This window comes from Engystomops pustulosus, chromosome 5 (assembly GCF_040894005.1).
Source record: "Engystomops pustulosus chromosome 5, aEngPut4.maternal, whole genome shotgun sequence".
Taxonomy (NCBI): domain Eukaryota; kingdom Metazoa; phylum Chordata; class Amphibia; order Anura; family Leptodactylidae; genus Engystomops; species Engystomops pustulosus.
Window position 1 is genome coordinate 61972346 of NC_092415.1, and position 21797 is coordinate 61994142.

The 21797-nt window shown below is 43.7% G+C and overlaps 3 protein-coding genes across 4 annotated transcripts in view; 2 read left to right on the forward strand and 1 right to left on the reverse strand.

Moving 5' to 3' along the window:
* The window catches only part of ARHGAP28 (Rho GTPase activating protein 28), a 179535-nt gene that overhangs the window by 41569 nt on the left and 116169 nt on the right, over positions 1-21797 (forward strand). The gene's annotated exons all lie outside the window — the stretch shown is intronic.
* LOC140134116 (uncharacterized) lies at positions 2961-7082 on the forward strand. Its single transcript, XM_072154747.1, has 4 exons — positions 2961-3314; positions 3749-3854; positions 3977-4198; positions 6400-7082. Exons 1-4 carry the CDS (start codon positions 2982-2984, stop codon positions 7080-7082), a joined length of 1344 nt encoding a protein of 447 aa, XP_072010848.1. The 5' UTR covers positions 2961-2981.
* Positions 7226-9946, reverse strand: LOC140134020 (putative nuclease HARBI1). Of its 2 annotated transcripts, XM_072154686.1 has the most exons (3): positions 9834-9946; positions 8913-9619; positions 7226-7680 (listed from the first exon to the last, which is right to left on the reverse strand). In XM_072154686.1, the coding sequence occupies exons 2-3, from the start codon at positions 9613-9615 to the stop codon at positions 7310-7312; spliced, it is 1074 nt and encodes a 357-aa protein (XP_072010787.1). In that variant the 5' UTR covers positions 9616-9619; positions 9834-9946; the 3' UTR covers positions 7226-7309. The 2 variants fall into 2 exon arrangements, with proteins under 2 accessions (XP_072010787.1, XP_072010786.1); XM_072154685.1 differs by lacking the exon at positions 9834-9946 and having other exon boundaries at positions 8913-9766.

The window sequence follows — 21797 nt, forward strand, 5'->3', positions numbered from 1 at the left end:
GTAATGATTGTTATCCAATGATATTCTTCCATGTGAACTGGAGTGTAATTGGAGAGTGAGCCACCACCTGACCAGGGTCTAATAAAACTCCTGGACAGGATGAGGCAAGGTTTCTTTTCTCTTAGGCCTGAGCCTTGCTTCTGAGCACATGCTCTCAACACATGAGCAGCTCCTAGGCCCCAGCTCTCCCTTAGAACACATTATCTGTCAGTGACCAGAGAAACAGTGTGACGTGCACCTTCTGTGCTACACACAGAACACCCAGGACAAAGCTGCAGCTTCCATATCTGGACACAGCTACCTCCCCGCCTGAACCTACTACCAGGCTGGTGAACCCACTCCTGAGGATCACTCTCCATGACCACTGCAGTAATCCGGAATCATCCTGTAATCCGGAATCTGTAACAAGATCGTTTGGCCCGTTGCCTTCAGTTGTTCGAATAAAGAACCACGAGTTATCTTTGCACAACTTTGCCTCCGTCTGTTCCCTGGATATGATTGTAACACCAAGGGCACCCCATCCATTACCCAGGGACTCATACTACAGACATTAAAGGGGTTGCCCCACGGAGATTCAGTACATCAGCCTTTCCCTCATATGTTTTCTTGCACACACCAGACTGTAGGACAGCCCTCCAGTCCCCATACCAAGCACCATGACATCAGCATGCCTAGGCCGCAACCGCCAGCCTCTCCAGGAATTCTTTGCCGCGGCTGCCACCAGGCTCCAAGAAAAGGCTAGGCCCCGGTGGGGGGATGTTGCATATGTACCATAAAGGGGAGGCAAAAGGAATAATAAAATATTACTAGGGGTTTGATAAAAGTCTCCAAATATAATGAAGGCAGCAGAGGAAATGGTGATAAATCCAATGGATGGGGCTTCAAAGCATAGTGAAGTACTCTGGTATTCTGGGCCCCGGCTGGTTCCAGGCCCCAAGAAAAGGCTAGGACCAGGTCGGGGGGGGGGGTTGCAGATCCAATCTACAATGCTGCAGCCCCAGGGTTTGGCATGGGCCCTGAGGCGGCTGGCTCCTCTGCATGCCGTGTTCTGCCTCCTGGCAGAACCCAACTGTAACTAAGTGAGCATGCTCAGCATGCTCAGTTACTTACATTATATACTTCAATACATGTGTATTGCAGTGTAAGGCCTTGAACAAGCGATCAGACGAATGCTTGTTGAAGCCAAAGTGTGGAATAAGTAAGTTATAAAAGGGGGAAAAAAGGAAAAATCATTCTTATAATAAAAAATAAATAAAAGTTCCCTAATCACCACAGTTACATATAAAAACAAATATAAAACAAAAAAACATACATATTTGGTATTATCATGTCCTTATTAATCTGTAAAATAAATATAAATCAGTATTGGACCTGCTTGGTGAATGGCGTAAAAAAAAAGCAAAGTAATTTACATACTGATTTCCCCTTTTAGGACTGCCAAGGCAACTACACACTTAATTACAAACTGTCCTAGGACAGAAAAAGCCTTGTTGGTCAGGCCTAAAACTTAACCTTTATTGGTTTACTAAAATAGATGAAATAACCAATTATTTAGTTACACCCAACTTTTAAAATTGCATGTATATTATGTATCTTATCTCCCAAAAGTGCCAGATTCACCTACTAGTAGATCTCTGCAGCAATATCACTAATGAACAGCCTCAAACAAGACACTAAAATACAAACCCGAGCCCCCTGACATGTTTCACTGGAGCTCCAGCGTCATCAGGGGCTACTAATCCCCTGATGACGCTGGAGCTCCAGCGAAACATGTCGGTGTTTCTATATACAGGATAATAGCAAAATGCAATTTTAATAGTTGAGTGTAACTAAATAATTGGTTATTTTTTCTATTCTATATTAAACCAATAAAGGTTACGTTTTAGGCCTGACCAATGAGGCTTTTTCTGTCTAAGGACAGTTTGACATTAAGGTGTAAAAAAAAACCCAGAAAAACTTCAAAAATCAATGTTCTAAAAACCGATCAAAAGAAGTTACATGTGCCACTGAAAAGAAAAACCCTAAGCCCTCAACCAGCTCTGTCAACAAAAAATTCCAGAAGTTATGCCTTTGAAAAGTTGTTCATACTAAAACATACCAGCCCATGCCCCCCAGTATACAGCCAGCCCCTGCCCCCGGTATGTAGCCAGCCCCATGTCCCCCAGTATTTAGCTAGCCAGCTCATATCCCCAGTATATAGCCTGCCAGCCTCTGACCTCCAGTATACAGACAGCCCCTGCCCCCAATATACAGCCAGCCCCTGCCCTAAGTATAAAGCCAGCAGCCCCTCCCCCAGTATATAGCCTGCCAGCCCCTGCAGTAATTAGTTAGCCCATCAACCCCAGTAAATAGCCAGCCAGCCCCTGTCCCAAGCATGCCAAAATTCTAAAAAAAAATAACACTGTACTCACCTTTCCGTTGCCCCCGCAGTCCTCTTCTTGTTTCAGGTGCTCCAGCTCCGTCTTGTGTCCTCTGGGTGCTCTTCAGGTTCGAAAGGCTCCTCCCCCCTGTGCATCGCTGACATTGCCGGACATGAAGATGGAGCCGGAGCAACCGAAGCAAGAAGAAGACCTGCGGGGGTGTCAGAAAGGTGTGTACACTGTTAATTTTTTTATAGACTCGAGTATAAGCTGAGTTATGGTTTTTCAGCACAATTTTTGTGCTGAAAAACTCAGCTTATACTCAAGTAAATATCGTAAATACATTTAAAACTTTGAGAATTACGAATTTTTCTGAATTTTTTCCAAGTTGTTATTTTTTTCAGAACAAAATGCAAAACGCATCACTTTAAAGTGTACAATGGGGCACATTTACTAAGTTCGAATTTGAATGCATAAAAAGTGCGTCCCTTGGACTAGAACGGGATATGCGCCCATTCACTAATTGTGTCGCACGCGTGATAAATGTGGCGCATGAGTTGCGCCACAAAATTTTTGCATAAAAAGTGCACAGCGAGGCTAATTGCCCAGCTGGTATCTATCATGGCTGGGCGTCCAGAGCAGTCCACAGCAGCACCAGATGCTCCCAGTGCCATTTTTATGGAGCTACTCCGGCAGCAGTGTCCCCAGGTGTATGACTATGCCATCCGCGGAGCACGGGAGATGGAGGCGGAGAATCGTCAAGCCCCCCCAACATCTGTGGCCCCAGCATCCGCTGCTCCGTCCTCTGCTCCGTCCGCTGCTCCTGGGGATCACAGACCACCAGCTGCCGGGGATATGGATACTGGGGGCTCTGGTGCTGAAGATGAGGAGGAGCCTGGCCGGGCAAAGAAGGCACGTTTCACGGAACGTGAAACGGAAATATTGGTTGAGGAGGTATTGTTACATTTTTTTTACTTACTTTTACTGTTGGTGTCCTGTTCGACTCTTTACCCACCGTTGCAGAGGGCGCGTTCACATGTTGTGTTTTGACCTGCGTTTTCATTGCGTTTGAAACGCATATACAACAGCTGAGGAGAGGTGATTTGCCTAATTTCATCACTGTTAACGCATGCGTTAACAAAACGCATCGTAAACGCGATGTTAATGCACGCGTTAAGAAAGCGTTAACGCATGCGCTTTGTTAACGCATGCGTTAACATTGCGTTTACAAACGTAAACGGTAATGTAATTAGGCAAATTACCTCACATCAGCTGTTGTATATGCGTTCCAAACGCAATGAAAACGCAACCAAAACGCAACGTGTGAACGCGCCCAGAGTGTTTTTAATGAATGTTTATTTTTTTTTGGTGGCTTTTGTCTTTTCCAGGTGACACAAAATTATGATCATCTTTTTGGCCGGCTGGCCGACTCAATTCCCCTGTCAGCCAAACACCACATTTGGCAGGGGATCACAGTGCGGATCAATGGGCTAGGTAAAAATTGCACTTTGAATATTATTTGAAATTTTTTATGCTCACTTGGATTTTAAATCTTGAAGGTGAGTGGCCTTTGTATAATGTTTTTTTTTTTTTTTCATTTGTTTTCAACTTTGCAGGAGTGGAATATCGTTCTGTTCCTGAGGTCCGCAAGAAGTGGTATGACTGCAGGAGGAGGCTGAAGGCCAAGCTGGCGAAGCACAAACAGTCAGCTCGGAGGACGGGTGGTGGCCCTAGTGTGGCCATGCGGATGTCGTGGGTGGAGCAGAAGATTAGCAAAACTATACACCCCGATCAAACTGAAGGGATCGGGGATTTTGACACCGATAATCTTGATTTTGGTATGTACGTTTTTATTTTATGTCTCTAATACTAATCTTTTGTTTCACTTTCAATAAATATTTTGCAATCCTTTTTGTAAGCGGCTACTGGGGCGTGGAGTAGCCAGACATGAGGCTACACATTGCGGCTACTCCACGCCCCAGTAGCCTCTTGACTCCTCCTAACCTGACATCATTGGCACGTAGCTCCTCGTAGCTGCGCGCTCTTGTCCGAGAAGCCGGAGTACTCCGCATGCGCAGTAGCTTGGGCTTTGTTCCCAAGATTGCACAGCCACGTGCCTGCGCTCTGCATAGTCTACCTATGCAGATTGCATTCATTCTCATATCTGAAGGTTCGTGGCACGGGACAGGTGTGTCTGCTCTGCTCACCAAATAATACCAACAACGATGCCACTGCCACCAATGTATTTTATGGGATTAGGCATATATGTTTGCCTGCTGGGCCCCCCCCCCCCTGGGCAACGAGCAAGGGCCCCCCCCCCCTGGGCAACGAGCAAGGGCCCCCCCCCCTGGGCAACGAGCAGGGCCCCCCTGCCCCCCCCCTTTCTTTCCCCCCCCCCCCTTCTCTGTGTCTTACAGGACCGGGCCTGCTGTGGACTACTTTGGATTTGGTGGACTCCAGCGAGGACCTGTAAATAAATATTGATTTAAATGGCTGACGAGGGTGTGTCTGGTTTTCTTTCTATAAAATATATTTTTACAATGATGTGTTTGTGTCATTCTGTATAATTAGCCATAGTAGTGGTGCTGTTTAGTTGACAGTGCTCATTACTAAGGCCTGAACTTATTGTAAAATGTTCATTTTTGTTTGGGCCAAATTTACAGTAACGCAGATTAAATTACCCCGGTACCCACCGCCACCAGGGGTGCTGGGAAGAGCCAGGTACAAACCAGCACCTGACCATCTAAAGATGGTCAGGTGCTGGGGCGGCTGCAGGCGGTTATTGTTGCACTGGAATAGCCCCCTAACAGTGTGCTTTCCAAGCTCATTAATGGCAGGCTGCTGCCGCTGCTTTTTGTATCTTGCTGGTTTTAAAAATTGGGGGGAATCCACGTCTTTTTTTTTGTCATGAAAATTTTCACAAAATTTAATATAATGATGTGGGGCTCACCTGATTTTTAACATCAGCCAGATAAAAAAAAACAGCAGCAGCCTGCCATTACTGATCTTGGATATCCCTCTGTTAGGGGGCTATTCCAGCGCAACAATAACAGCCTGCAGCAGCACCAGAACCTGACCATCTTTAGATGGCCAGGTGCTGGTTTGTACCCGGCTCTTCCCGGCACCCCTGGTGGCGGTGGGTACCGGGGTAATTTAATCTGTGTTACTGTAAATTTGGCCAAAACAAAAATGGCCATTTTAAAGTAAGGACAGTGCTCATGACTAAGGCATGAAAACTAAACAGCACCACTACTATGGCTAATTATACAGAATGACACAAACACATCATTGTATAAATATATTTTATTAAAAGAAAGCCAGACACACCCTCGTCAGCCATTTTAATCAATATTTATTTACAGGTCCTCGTCGGAGTCCACTGAATCCAAAGTAGTCCCCAGCAGGCCCGGTCCTTGAAGACAACAAAAAACACACACAAAAAAAAGGGGGTAGGGGGCCATGCTTGTGCACTAGGGGGCTGTTGGCCATGCTCGTTGCCTAAAGGGTTGTGGAACATATGTCTAATCATATAAAATAAATTGCCATCAGTGTAATTGTTCATAGTATAAGTTGGTGAGCATAGCTAGGTTGAAATTATAATTACTGTGCCTATAGGATACATTGTTGGCAGTGTGAATCGTGTTTGGTATTAGTTGAGCATAGCATACTCCCCTGTCCCGTGCCCCAAACCTTCACATAAGACAAGCTATGAGGAGCTGGGCACCGATGATGTCAGGTTAGGAGGAGCAGTGAGGCTACTGGGGCGTGGAGTATGCATGACATCTTGCCTCATGTCCGGCTACTCCACGCCCCAGTAGCCGCTTATCAAAAAATACAGAATAGGGCCATAAAGATTTTAATTTAAAAATGGTGGATGGGAGGATTAGCTCGAAAAAGTGCTTTCAACATGTACTATACATTCACCTCCCACCTGTTCTACCTTTCTCGGTAGATTCGTTGAGGTAGCTTCCATTTAAGTGTGGCTATCATTTTTAATTTAAGGTTACAGCACTTGTAATTTACTTTGTTTTATCAACAGGGAGGGCTGCTCCACCCACGGCACCGCAGGCTGCACCACCACCAGCAAATGAGGCTGCACCCGGACCTCCATGTGCTTCGCCAGCCACTCCTCCTGCAGTCGTATCACTTGGTGGGTCCAGTGGGGATGAGGCTCCTGAAGCGGTTCCTGCTGAAGATAGGCCCATCACACTTGGCATATTTTCCAGCTATATGGATAAAAGCCTGGAAGCGATGGGCCTAATTCAGCAGGAACTCCGAAGGCATGGCCGGATGATGGAGGAGGGGTTCCAGCTTATTAGTCGAGATTTCAGAGCTCTCATCAATATTCTGGAACTCCTCATCCACCAAGGAACTGCGGCTCAGGGGGGGAGTGTGAGTGTCCCTCCATTCTCCCCACCCCAGGTCCCCACTGGTGGGGATCCAGTGACACAGGCCAGCCCTGCCCCCGAATCCCCGATTCAGCTTCCAACTGATCAGGATTCGGGGTGCAGTTACGCACCATCGCTGGCAGGTGCACTGGATCCCTCTCCAGTGGTCCTGGGCCCTTCCCCTGAAGCCACGTTCCTACTTTCGGTCAAGGAGGAACTTAGCTCCTCGGCTTCAAATCCACCGGGCACATCTGGGAGTTCTGTGGTGACGCGGCGGCAGGCAAAAAGGGGGAAGGGGCCTGTCCGTCGTTCATCACGTTCTTCCAAACCGTAATTTTCTTTTTTTTTTTTTTTTTTTTTACTTTATTTATTTTTGTTTTCTTTATTTTGATCAAAAATGACAAATACATTTTTGATCTACTTTGTCTTCCTCTGAGCTGAAATTATTGTACTAAAGAATGAAAAGCATGGATACAATTTGACATTGCATTTACTTTAATGCAATTCTAAATTTACAGACATTAAGGCATAACAAAAAAAAATGGTAACTGGCAGATCACTTTAAAAGTAAATCTCAGTCACTTGCCTGCGCCTTAGTTGTCCCGCTCTATTTGTGGGTTCAGCAGACACATCCCCCTGATGCTCTATATGCTCAGTCAAATCTGTTGCAAGGTCAATTTCTAGCCTGTTGGCTGTCGCAATGTTGTGGAACATGCAACAGACTATAATGACCTTGCACACAATGGGGGGTTTGTAGAGCATAGCCCCCCCTGAAAAATCCAGGCAGCGGAACCGACTTTTGAGAATTCCAAAGGTCCTCTCAATGGCACTTCTTGTTCTTCGATGTGCTCGGTTGAATCTCCTCTCCTTAGGGGTACTTGGCCGCAAATATGGTGTCATCAGCCATGGCAATAATTTGTAGCCATTATCACCTAAAAACAGGACAAAGTAAAGCTAATTAGCTTAATTAAAAAAATGAGGCAGCATTCACACAAACATCTGCCTGCCGGGCGTCCGTGTGCTCCGTGTAATGGAGAGGAGGAGGGGTGACCGCTCTCCATAGCAATGCATGGGGGCTGCACGTAACACAGGGAAACATAGGACATGTGTTAGCTTCCCCCCCCCCCCCCCCATGTACGGTGTTGCATGTGTGCTGCACCATATTGCTCTGTGCGGCCATTGCCATCTATGGGGACATATGTATGGCCGTAAGTTTGCAGCTGTACATATGTCCCCCATACAGTAGTGTGAGTGGAGCCTTAGTCTGAGCTTAGACTGACATTTTTGGATTATCCTCACAATATCCGTTTTTTGCTTGGAATCTGCTTGGTTTATCAGTGCCAATAATGCAAGTTATTTGCATTTGGGGATGTCTTCTTTTTCAACAATATTTTTCTCAAAACATGATGGTAGTTAAAGGGGTTTTCCAACAAACGAAAGTTAAGCCGTATCCATGAGATAGTGCCTAACTTCATGATCAGTGCTGAGACCCCCACAGACTGCAAAAATGACTAATGGAGCAGATGGCCGTGCATGCCCATTCAGCTCCATTAATCTCTATGGAGCTGACAGAGATTGGTGAGCGCTGTGCTCGGCAAGATCACTCACCTCCATAGAGATTAATTGAGCAAAACAGTCATGTTCAGCCATCTGCTCCATTAGTCTGACTGAGCGGCGAGGGCTACATTGTTTATGCAATATGTGGGGGTCTCAGCACTGATCATGGAGTTAGGTCCTATCCAGTGGATAGGGCTAAACTTTATTTTGTGGGTAAACCCCTTTAGATTGTGATGTTTACCAGTTCAGTCACATGTCCATGGACAAAGTAGGTGTTTGTAACTGATACCCCTCAGTATGTATTTGTAAATTAGGCTTAACCCCGCACTTTTTTTTCCTTTGTTCACTCTCTCTTAACGCCGGTTTTGGCCAATTAATTTCATATGCTGAGAATGTGTTTTGTTTAATTTTTTTAGCCTTTTTTTTTTTTTTTTCATTTGTGTGTGTTAACATTTTTGTTTACATTTTGCAAACTTTTGTTAAAAAAATGCAAAACTGTAAACAAAACTCATCACAGTTTATGAAAAGCATAATTAAAGACACACCTTATGGAGCATGACCACATTTTAAGTGTTTAGTAATTGAAAGAGCATTCACATTCACTTACCAAGCAGAAAGGCGTCCCTGTACAATTCACTCTGGAGCCGGCAATTGAGGGCACAGTTATCAAAGATAAAGGAATCGTGTGTCGACCCAGGGTACTTTGCGACCACATTAGTTATGATGTTGTTTGAGTCAACGGTGACCTGCACATTAATCGAGCGAAACATTTTTCTATTGCGGTACTGATATTCATCGGCCGCAGGAGGCACCAACGCCACATGTGTGCAGTCGATTAACCCAATCACTTTGGGCATCCCCGCTACTTGCTCAAACTCCGCTTGCGTCCTCCGGATGGCATCAGCAGTTTTGGGGAAGGAGATGTACTGTGTACAGAGCTTAAACAGCTCATCCACTACCTCGTGGAAAAAACGGCTGAAGGTTGGTTGCGAAAAACCAAAACGCTCAGCAATGCAGTGCTGGAAGGACGCGTTCGCCATATAATAGATGGCCGAGACCATCTTGGTGAGTCCAGGCACTGCATGTGACCGTCCGGTTTTTGCCCCGATGGCTACTTCAAGCTTCTCATAGAGGCTTAGGATTGAAGCTCTATCCAGCCGAAACTGCTGATACACCTCCGCGTCCGTAAAATCTGCAAAGGACACACGAGGACGGAACACTCGAGGACGCCTCCTCTGCCTCCGTCTGCGCTGTCTAGCCATGATGCGGTCATTTTGAATGGCCACGTAGACGATCGGAAGCATATCCATTGTCCTAGAAGAAAGAATATGGAATATGTAATTTTTTATGCTCATATTGGCAGATTGGTCAGATAAGGTCTGTTACTTTGTGAGTAATTTTAACTTACACTACAAATTTGTTTAATCCCAATTTGTGGTAAATACTAAACACATTTATAGTTTTTCCTGGGCCTCTCTTCCAATTTGTTTAAATTGTTTTAAAATTTGCATGTTAAAGTGTGACTTACCTTTGCAAAAGCTTTTTTGACGAGTGTTTGTCTTCTTATTACCACAAATCTCCACTCCTGTTTTACAAATTGGATTGTTATTTTTTCAAAAATCAAGCCTTTTTGCAAATTTAGAATTGAACATGTACTTACCTTTTAGCAAAATTTCAATGGATTTATTGTGCACGATCACCAGTCAAATTTTCCACTCTCCTTCAAAACCCTCGACTCCTAACTCTCTCCATTTTGTTTTTGTTTTGGAAACCATTTTATATTTTTTCCCTAAATTGTGTCGCACACACCTTTACCTTGTTCCTACAAGCATAATAGCAATCAGTTTACTCATGCGACACTTTTGTGTCGCGGTTTGAATACTGTCGCACGGGAGTTTCCCCCCCCTGTGTTTTCGCGCTTAATTATGCGCGTCCCCGTTGTGTCGCGCGCTATTCAAATTTAGGCGCACGGCACGTCATATTGTGTCGCGCGCTTTCGCCATTTCCCTGGTTCTATCCTTGTATTTGTGGCGCATGCACGGCGGATTGTGGCGCGAAAATATTGAAAATCTGACGCCAGCAGCAGCGTCATAAATAGAAGCCACACCTGCAACTACAGCAGATACCGTGCACAGCAGCCAGGGAACAATACTGAGAATTGTAAGTACCCACAACAACATAAAATACACCCAAAACTAGGCAAAAAGAGTGGAAAAAGGCCAAAAAGAGAGATAAGAAGGGTGGATATACAGGGCAATGTAAAGGACAGTGAAGAAACACAAGCTAATGGCACAGCACATGTTGCAGGGGGATCGCATCGTCAGAATTACATGAGTTTAACATCATAACTTCTAATCCCTTCACGTAGATCTATATTGTCGTGAACGAGGAGGGAACAACCTTTCGAAAAGCAAGATGGCCACATCCTCAGGTAAAGCGCTCAATACATTTTATATAACTCCAAAATAAACCTAGAAATGCAATGTTCACACAGAGTTTTCAATTAGGGTGTTTTCTATTCAAAATCACATTATTACATAAAAGAAAATGAAAAAATGAGTTTTACAGCAAAATAGGTTTTTATGTGTCATCACCAAAATATAAACATTTACATCAAAGTATAAGGTCATGGGCGCATGCGTCACTAGCTACGCTTTGAAGTGCAGTGCTAGCGCAATGGGGGCGCACCCTGGGCTGGACACATTTTCATATGCCTTGAAAGGCATCTACTGGTTAAGCAATCACGTGCGTTACAATGGACACACTTTTTTTTTTTTTTTAGGCCCAAAACCATGCACTTTTAAACGCAGGACTAGCGCTGTCCAACTGCACCGTGTGATTCCGTTTTTGGCTAATACACATGCATTTAGTTGAAGCCCTTAGCGCTCTGCACGGTAGCTGTACTGCACTGAGATGATGCCGGTTCAGCTCTGCACAGGAGCCAAACCGCCATCGGGGGTTGCGGGATGTCAGCGTTAATCTACCGATGACATCCACAGCTAACACCCGCGGTCGGAGTGGGCTCCAATCGTGGTTGTTTATTCCGTTAAATGACGCGACCGCACCATTTAACATGCCTTCCGGGGTTCTTTACCCCACTATCGGCGCCCCAGCGATGTTTTGGGGTGCGCCAATCGCTGCTATGGCACCTCTGGGGTCCGATCGGGACCCCAGAGAAGCCTGAAGGCAGGGCCTTTAAGATGGCGTCTGTGACGTCATCTTAAAGGCAAAGTGTCAGCCTATGCATCTGCATAGGCAGACACTGCTAATACTCTGCAATACATGAGTATTGCAGGGTATTATCATGACCAAGCAATCAGATGATTGCTTGGTCATGTCCCGTGGTGGATCAAGAAAAAAAAAAGGAAAAGTAAATGTTTTTAATGAAAAAAAAAATTAACAAATCAATAAAACTGGCCATAAGGCCCAAAAAATATAAAGATACAAATTACGCACAAAAAAGTCAAAATCAATAACACAAACCCCACATATATAGTATCACCGCGTCCGTAACAATCCATAGAATAAAACTAAATAACTATTGGACCCATATGATGAACGCCATAAATCAAAAAATTACAAACCCACCAAAAATTCGGATTTTAACTATTATATCCCACTAAAAATGCAATACAAAGTGATCAACAAAACATATGTAGTCCAGAATGATACTGTTGCAAAGTAGAACATGTCCCTCAAAAAACAAGCCATCAACCAGCTGTGTATGCCACTTTGAAGACGCCGATACAAAAATGAGAGATTTTACAACACATTAGCATTTTTTTTTGCAAATTTTTTAAAACATAAGAAAAAATATTCATGTCTGGTATCCCCGTAATCGTATCAACCCATAGAATAAAGATAACAGGATTATTAGGCTATACGTTGCAAAACAAAAATTTATGGTTAACTAATCCAGTACAGAATTGATTCTTTTCTACTCATGACCTCAAAACAAGTTTAAAATTTACTACAATAGGAGATAGCAAACACAAAATGGTAACACTGGAAAAAGCATCTCATCTCGCAAAAAAAAATGCCGTCACATGGCCCAAATAACTTAAAAGGAAAAATTTAATAGCCTTCAAAAGGGGGCAACGAGAAAACTAAAATCCTTGCAGCTGCAGGGTGCTCCTTCCCTTCTGTGCCTCGCTGTGCCCCCATAACACAAGTAATGTCCACATGTGGGGGGTCTCTGCACTCTGGAGAAATTGTTGAACACATTTTAGGGTGTGTTTTTGCTTTTTCTCTTTTTTAAATGTGTAAATTTTCGGCCTAAATGAACATATAAGCAACAAAAATTGACCATTCAAAATTTCACAACCATTTGGATTAAATTACTAGGAAGATCTCAAGGAGTTAACAATCTTCGTAAATGCTGCTTCTGATATCATGAGGGGTGCAGATTTTAAAATGGGTTTGTTATATATGGGGTTTAGATGCGAAAAATATTACAATTCAGTGAAAACACTATTTATCCACAAAATTTCCAATTTAACAAAAAATATATATATTTGTAAGCTGCGCAACATCAAAATTAATTATCGAGACATTTTTTTAATTAATGCAAATGTAAATAAGACGATTGGAAATGTTATTCTGCAACTTATTTAGGTTGAAAATCATCTGGAGGAAAATGCAATGATTCTAAATTTTGACAAGGTCACATTTATCCCAAAACTCCCATTTGTGACATTTTTATGGGAAATCAAAGCAAAAAATTACAGACAACATTTACCAATAAAATTAAGTACAAGATGTGTGGAATCGTTTAGATTAGTAAAAGTGTTCAAAAGTTATAACCATATAAATCAAACCATATCACAATCCCAAAAATCGGGCTGAGCCTTAGGCTAGATTGACACTGCTGTTGCCCGCCCGTACCGTACCGTAGCGGGCAACGGCAGTGCACGGGGAGAGGAGGAGGAGGTGAGCGCAGCTCCCCCCCGCCCCTCTATATAGGAAGTAATGGTGCACGGCGCCGTACTACGGAGAAAGATAGGACTGGTCCTATCTTTTTCTGGGGTACGAAGCGGTACGGTGCCGCACGTGTGCTGCACCGTACCGCTCCCGTAGTGCGCCATGCGCCCATTGCCGTCTATGGGGGACGTATATCGGCCGTATATACGTCCCCCATACAGTCGTGTGAATGTAGCCTTAAGCTGTAAAATGGCTGCGTCCTTAAGGGGTTAATACACAATGCAAAGACTATGAAAACACACCATGAGAAGAAGGTCGAAGACACCAGACATGTGATAGGCAACACAAATTCCGAGCACAACAAGATCAGGGTAAACCCAATGCAAATCTTTGAAACAAATCTATCATAAATAATTTTTGAATTTAATATTGTTAAAAAAAACAAATATCTTGCATTCTTGTATTTTACAGATGAAAGCCAGGCAGGCACCAGCAGCGGCAAGAGAAAGCAGAAGAAGAGCGCCCCTTTTGATCGAGCAGAGCTCGTCGCTTTGATAACCATCTGCGACGAGCGGGGCTACGACCTGCTCCGTGAGACTGGTAGCTATAAAGCAAAGACCAAAATCATGGAGCAGGTCCAAGCCCATCTGCTCGAGAAATACGGCCGCTACCATTCCGTCCGGCAGTTGCAGAAGCGGTTCTCGGACATAAAGGTCCGTGAGGAGCGTTTTTTGGAGCGTGTCCGAAGCCGGAACCGCTCTGCAAAAGGTTAGAAGATACAACTTGGTTCTCTAAGTAATGACATGTCTGTGCATTTTTTGATGATTTCTCTTTTTCTTTCTAGCCGGACGGGAGAGGGCACCGGCCGTAGAAGGGGCCTCTTCTTCTGCTTCTGTTGCTGCTGCTGTTGTGGTGGATGTTGGGGACGACTCTCCCCCTCCACCAAGCCCTGTGCCACCTGGCCAAGAGGTAAAGACTGGCATCTTTTTAGGAATCTAAGATGTTGAAAATTTAATATATACAAATTAATTTGTAATTATAATTAATTTATATTTTTTTGTTTTTTTTTTACAGGATCTTGCTGTGGCTCCGGAGGAGGAGATGGTTACCCTGGTGCTGGAACCGGTGGAAGACCCACATGAAGAGGTCCAGCCACCAGAGGTAGCCACCACAGCAGTGGCCGAGGGTCTTCAGGTGTCCATCGGTGAGCAGCTCCTCCATGAAATGGAGCTGCTCAACCGAAAGATGGACATTCTGATGGCCCATTTCGAAAGGTTGTTCCACCCTCCTCGTTCTTAAGTTTGTTGTTAACCTTTTTTTTTTTATTTTATTTTAAAAGTTTTTGTTTTAAAAAAAATTAAAAATGTAAAAAAAATTAAAAAAACAAAACAAAAAAAAAAATATAAAAATGTTTTAAAAAAAATAAAAAAAACAAAAAATGTTTGACCCAAAAAAAAAAAAAAAAAATTACCTTTTTACCATGATTATCCGCCAAAACAGGCAACGGTGTTATTAAAGTTGTCTTTTTACCATGATTATCCCCAAAACAGGCAACGGTGTTTGTAAAGTTGTCTTTTTACCATGATTATCCCCAAAACAGGCAACGGTGTTATTAAAGTTGTCTTTTTACCATGATTATCCCCCAAAACAGGCAACGGTGTTTGTAAAGTTGTCTTTTTACCATGATTATCCCCAAAACAGGCAACGGTGTTTGTAAAGTTGTCTTTTTACCATGATTATCCCCCAAAACAGGCAACGGTGTTAGTAAAGTTGTCTTTTTACCATGATTATCCCCCAAAACAGGCAACGGTGTTTGTAAAGTTGTCTTTTTACCATGATTATCCCCCAAAACAGGCAACGGTGTTATTAAAGTTGTCTTTTTACCATGATTATCCCCCAAAACAGGCAACGGTGTTTGGAAAGTTGTCTTTTTACCATGATTATCCCCAAAACAGGCAACGGTGTTTGTAAAGTTGTCTTTTTACCATGATTATCCCCAAAACAGGCAACGGTGTTATTAAAGTTGTCTTTTTTCCATGATTATCCGCCAAAACAGGCAACGGTGTTTGTAAAGTTGTCTTTTTACCATGATTATCCCCCAAAACAGGCAACGGTGTTATTAAAGTTGTCTTTTTACCATGATTATCCCCAAAACAGGCAACGGTGTTATTAAAGTTGTCTTTTTACCATGATTATCCCCCAAAACAGGCAACGGTGTTATTAAAGTTGTCTTTTTACCATGATTATCCCCCAAAACAGGCAACGGTGTTTGTAAAGTTGTCTTTTTACCATGATTATCCCCAAAACAGGCAACGGTGTTTGTAAAGTTGTCTTTTTACCATGATTATCCCCAAAACAGGCAACGGTGTTAGTAAAGTTGTCTTTTTACCATGATTATCCCCCAAAACAGGCAACGGTGTTTGTAAAGTTGTCTTTTTACCATGATTATCCCCCAAAACAGGCAACGGTGTTATTAAAGTTGTCTTTTTACCATGATTATCCCCCAAAACAGGCAACGGTGTTTGGAAAGTTGTCTTTTTACCATGATTATCCCCAAAACAGGCAACGGTGTTATTAAAGTTGTCTTTTTTCCATGATTATCCGCCAAAACAGGCAACGGTGTTTGTAAAGTTGTCTTTTTACCATGATTATCCCCAAAACAGGCAACGGTGTTATTAAAGTTGTCTTTTTACCATGATTATCCCCCAAAACAGGCAACGGTGTTATTAAAGTTGTCTTTTTACCATGATTATCCCCCAAAACAGGCAACGGTGTTTGTAAAGTTGTCTTTTTACCATGATTATCCCCCAAAACAGGCAACGGTTTTAGTAAAGTTGTCTTTTTACCATGATTATCCCCAAAACAGGCAACGGTGTTTGTAAAGTTGTCTTTTTACCATGATTATCCCCAAAACAGGCAACGGTGTTATTAAAGTTGTCTTTTTACCATGATTATCCCCCAAAACAGGCAACGGTGTTTGGAAAGTTGTCTTTTTACCATGATTATCCCCAAAACAGGCAACGGTGTTTGTAAAGTTGTCTTTTTACCATGATTATCCCCCAAAACAGGCAACGGTGTTAGTAAAGTTGTCTTTTTACCATGATTATCCCCCAAAACAGGCAACGGTGTTATTAAAGTTGTCTTTTTACCATGATTATCCCCCAAAACAGGCAACGGTGTTTGGAAAGTTGTCTTTTTACCATGATTATCCCCAAAACAGGCAACGGTGTTATTAAAGTTGTCTTTTTACCATGATTATCCCCCAAAACAGGCAACGGTGTTTGGAAAGTTGTCTTTTTACCATGATTATCCCCAAAACAGGCAACGGTGTTATTAAAGTTGTCTTTTTTCCATGATTATCCCCAAAACAGGCAACGGTGTTTGGAAAGTTGTCTTTTTACCATGATTATCCCCAAAACAGGCAACGGTGTTATTAAAGTTGTCTTTTTACCATGATTATCCCCAAAACAGGCAACGGTGTTTGTAAAGTTGTCTTTTTACCATGATTATCCCCAAAACAGGCAACGGTGTTATTAAAGTTGTCTTTTTTCCATGATTATCCGCCAAAACAGGCAACGGTGTTTGTAAAGTTGTCTTTTTACCATGATTATCCCCAAAACAGGCAACGGTGTTATTAAAGTTGTCTTTTTACCATGATTATCCCCAAAACAGGCAACGGTGTTTGTAAAGTTGTCTTTTTACCATGATTATCCCCCAAAACAGGCAATGGTGTTAGTAAAGTTGTCTTTTTACCATGATTATCCCCAAAACAGGCAACGGTGTTTGTAAAATTGCTGTAAATCAATAGCATGAGATGTATTTATGAAGGTATCATTATTTTTCGTTGATGTCTGAATTGAAATAAATGTAATGTGATTTTAAAACAATGCTTGAATAAATTATTTTTTTGGACCTCAAAAAGACTGTTTATTACGTTTACCTCAAGAATAAAACAGGGGCAGCAACACACTGGTGGAGGTGGGGGGGGATGGTGACATAAACACTGGTGTGGGGGGGGGGGGATGGTGAAATAAACACTGGTGGGGGGGGATGGTGACATAAACACTGGTGGGGGGGGGGATGGTGACATAAACACTGGTGGGGGTGTATGGTGACATAAACACTGGTGGGGGGGGGTATGGTGACATAAACACTGGTGGGTGGGAGTACAGGGACACAGACACTTTGGCTAAAGATAACTTACATGATGTGGGCAGCTTGGTGTATTTTGCTTGGTTCACACCATATTCTTGGTCTAGGCTCAGCGTATATGTCACTAAAGCCCCTGACGTGTGACCTTTGTGTATACATTGGCACATAGTTGCAGACGGCGGCCGGCCTTTTGGCTCCATCTGATGCTCAAACTTTAAATCAAGGAGTAAACTCTGGCAACAGTTACCAAGATAATAATTTTTATTTATATTGCGTCTGTAAATTACATAAAGCTTTACAAATAAATATACATCTTTCCACTATGCAGCCTCCACAAGAGCAATGTATGCTGGGTGGCATGGTGGCTCATTAGTTAGCATTACAGCCCTGCAGCACTGGGGACCTCGGTTCAAGTCCCATCCAGGTCAACATCTGCACAGAGTTTGCAGTTCTCTCCATGTTTGTGTTGTTTTCCTCCAGGTCCTCCGGTTTCATCCCACGCTCAAAAACATACTTGCAGGTTTTTTTGATTGTGAGCCCCATTGGGGACAGGGAACATTCTGATAAGGAATGATTATTAATTCTTATGTGCTCATCGGAGGCAAGTGATGCCTATGTTAAGCAAAAGCAGTGTTTTGCATCCTTATTCACTTTTGACAAGCACTTATATCACTCATCAGGAGATAGGAGCAGGGTGTAATGCACATACATCACACAAAACACCTTTAAATGTGCCAGGAGGAGAGAGCATAGCTGCAGACCCATCCCTTTAAGTTGTGCTTGTGTATGGAACATAGCTGCAGACCCATCCCTTTAAGTTGTGCTTGTGTATGGAACATAGCTGCAGACCCATCCCTTTAAGTTGTGCTTGTGTATGGAACATAGCTGCAGACCCATCCCTTTAAGTGGGGCTTGTGTATGGAACATAGCTGCAGACCCATCCCTTTAAGTGGTGCTTGTGTATGGAACATAGCTGCAGACCCATCCCTTTAAGTTGTGCTTGTGTATGGAACATAGCTGCAGACCCATCCCTTTAAGTGGGGCTTGTGTATGGAACATAGCTGCAGACCCATCCCTTTAAGTGGTGCTTGTGTATGGAACATAGCTGCAGACCCATCCCTTTAAGTGGGGCTTGTGTATGGAACATAGCTGCAGACCCATCCCTTTAAGTGGGGCTTGTGTATGGAACATAGCTGCAGACCCATCCCTTTAAGTGGGGCTTGTGGATGGAACATAGCTGCAGACCTATCCCTTTAAGTTGGGCTTGTGTATGGAACATAGCTGCAGACCCATCCCTTTAAGTGGTGCTTGTGGATGGAACATAGCTGCAGACCCATCCCTTTAAGTGGGGCTTGTGGATGGAACATAGCTGCAGACCCATCCCTTTAAGTGGTGCTTGTGTATGGAACATAGCTGCAGACCCATCCCTTTAAGTGGTGCTTGTGTATGGAACATAGCTGCAGACCCATCCCTTTAAGTGGTGCTTGTGTATGGAACATAGCTGCAGACCCATCCCTTTAAGTGGTGCTTGTGTATGGAACATAGCTGCAGACCCATCCCTTTAAGTGGTGCTTGTGTATGGAACATAGCTGCAGACCCATCCCTTTAAGTGGGGCTTGTGTATGGAACATAGCTGCAGACCCATCCCTTTAAGTGGTGCTTGTGTATGGAACATAGCTGCAGACCCATCCCTTTAAGTGGTGCTTGTGTATGGAACATAGCTGCAGACCCATCCCTTTAAGTGGTGCTTGTGTATGGAACATAGCTGCAGACCCATCCCTTTAAGTGGGGCTTGTGTATGGAACATAGCTGCAGACCCATCCCTTTAAGTGGGGCTTGTGTATGGAACATAGCTGCAGACCCATCCCTTTAAGTGGTGCTTGTGGATGGAACATAGCTGCAGACCTATCCCTTTAAGTTGGGCTTGTGTATGGAACATAGCTGCAGACCAATCCCTTTAAGTGGGGCTTCTTGCTTTTCAAAAGCAACATTCTCCAAGTAGGATCCTAAGCAAAAGAAAAATGCCCTGACTTTCACCTCCTTCAGCCCGGTGTATCTGAGTGCACGTCTTGCGACACAATTCGGTTTTTAAATTCAGGGGCTTGTCCGAATAATTCGGGTTGCTCGAAAACCACACCCCCTATTTGTGGCGCACGGAAGCTGGTGCGCGCGCGACAAAATTCAAACCCGTGCGCCACAATCCCGGGGCAATTTAGGGGAAAACGGCGCAAATCGGAAATATTCGGGGAACACATCGGGAAAACGCGAATCGGGCCCTTAGTAAATGTGCCCCAATGTGTCACAAGAAATCAAGTTATAACCAATTATCGTGACACATGTCAGATTCTAAAAATCGAATCATGTCATTAAGCTGAAAACTAGTGTTGGAAATAAGGGGTCAAAAACTAACTACTATATATACACAATGGGCAAGATGTATCACTGTTCTGCACTCAAGTCTCAGTGTTGTGCCTTTATTCTGGTGCAACAATTATCACAAGCTACAACAATCTGTGATGAGTTGAGTTCCTGCCTCTTTTTACTTTACTTGCACTTTGGCGCAATATAGACACTTTGGCACTTACATGTGATCCTCCTACAAGCTCCTCTCTGCTTCTCTCCCACACCACGGTATGAGACTGGCCCTTACAGCAGAACCCAGGTGTGTGATAAGCTGCACCCAGTGATCTCCTCAGCAGTGGCTTCTCCTGGAGGGGATCCTCCAGTGCTGATCTCCTGCTCCCCCTGTAATTCTGGGTAGTATTCCTCCTCAGACACCAGTGTGGTCATCCTGCTACACGGGGGACACTTCTCTGTACTATCTGCAAGCTCCTACTCACGTCTCTTCTATCCTGCTCTGAGCTGCTGCTTTTGCAGATTGTTTGTAAATAGAAGGTCATGAACCATAACAGAGGCTGCAAGTAGTGTCTGCTGAGCTCTGCTGCTGGGGATACATGGCTCTGCCGAAGAGGTCAGTGCTTGCTTCTCAGTTTCCGCCACCTTCAACCTGGAGTGTTTTTACGCCTAAATTGCACCTAAATGAAGTTGCTAATGATGAATGACGCAGAAAAACATCTGGATTGGTAGGATAAATGAGGAAAACATGGTTACTTTTGCTGCACAGATAGATTGGTGTTTAGTCGCAAAACTTGTGCAAAAACAGTGTGACAATATGAAAAGGTGCAAAAATAACAGAAAAAATAAGTGATACATCTGGCCCAATGTCTGCCAAAACCAACAGATCTCGCACAGACCTGATTTACGACAAGATTTATAGAAACACTTTAAACAATACAATGAGGGATATGTAACAATGTGGAGTGGACTCCGTCCATGCGAAAACAGGTAACATTATGCAACACCCCTGCCCATACATAGGCAGGCTGGTAGTTGCGAATGGTGCCCTCTCCAGGTCAGGAGCTGTTAGGGGGGAGTTGTAAACCCTCTATGAAGGTTCAAGAACCTGGCCATTATGTAATAGCAGCTATAGATTCTGCCTGGAAACGAAATGGTTAAATGGGTGTAAGATGCTATCCAACAAGATATATGGAAACACTTTCAACAATACAATAAAGGAGATGTAACAATGTGGAGCAGTCTCAGTTGGTGCAAAAACAGATAACATTATGCAACTTTGTAAACATTTGGCTGTATTGTAAACTGGAGTGTGATGGGGGAGCACATGGTCTAGTCCAGACTACAGGAGTCTGACTGAGACTGAGACAGAGGGTGCACAACACACCTTTACTGCAGTCATGGAAAACCAATCCCAGGAACTGAGCCAGGAGTCTCTAACCCAGAGCTGCAGCCTTCACAGTTTGAACACAGCTCCATCTCAATTACCCCAGCCTGCATATACCATCAGGCTAGTGCCTCATCCTGCGGACCACTCTCCACGATCCCTCCAGTATCAGAATCTAAATCTGCTGCTGGACCACTTTGGCCGTTGCCTGCTACCTGTTGTTCAATAAAGAACCGTGAGTTGATTTGCACAACATTTCCTCCGTCTGATGCCTGGATAAGGCTGTCTACCACCACAGGCTTCCCCATTAATTACCTAGGGACTTATCTTACAGACACTCAGGGGTTGACCCATGGAGAACCAGTACATCAGCCTCTCCCTCCATATTTCTTGCACACAACATCTGCTGGAGACCTGCCCAGCTGTAAGAGAGCCCTCCTCTCCCCATACCAAGCACTGTGACATCAGCGCACCTAGGGATGTTGCAATTATTGTTTCGCTGCACCACTTTTATTACTGTGATGTTAAAATCTGGTGCAGTATAAAACTGTTCTGTTCTACTTTAGAACAGAACATGAGACATGTCTTTTCATGAGACCACACCCCATTTTCACAGGCCATGTCCCCTTAGTCAGACAAGGCGGAAAAGTGTTGAAAACGGGTCTAAAAGTTAAATGT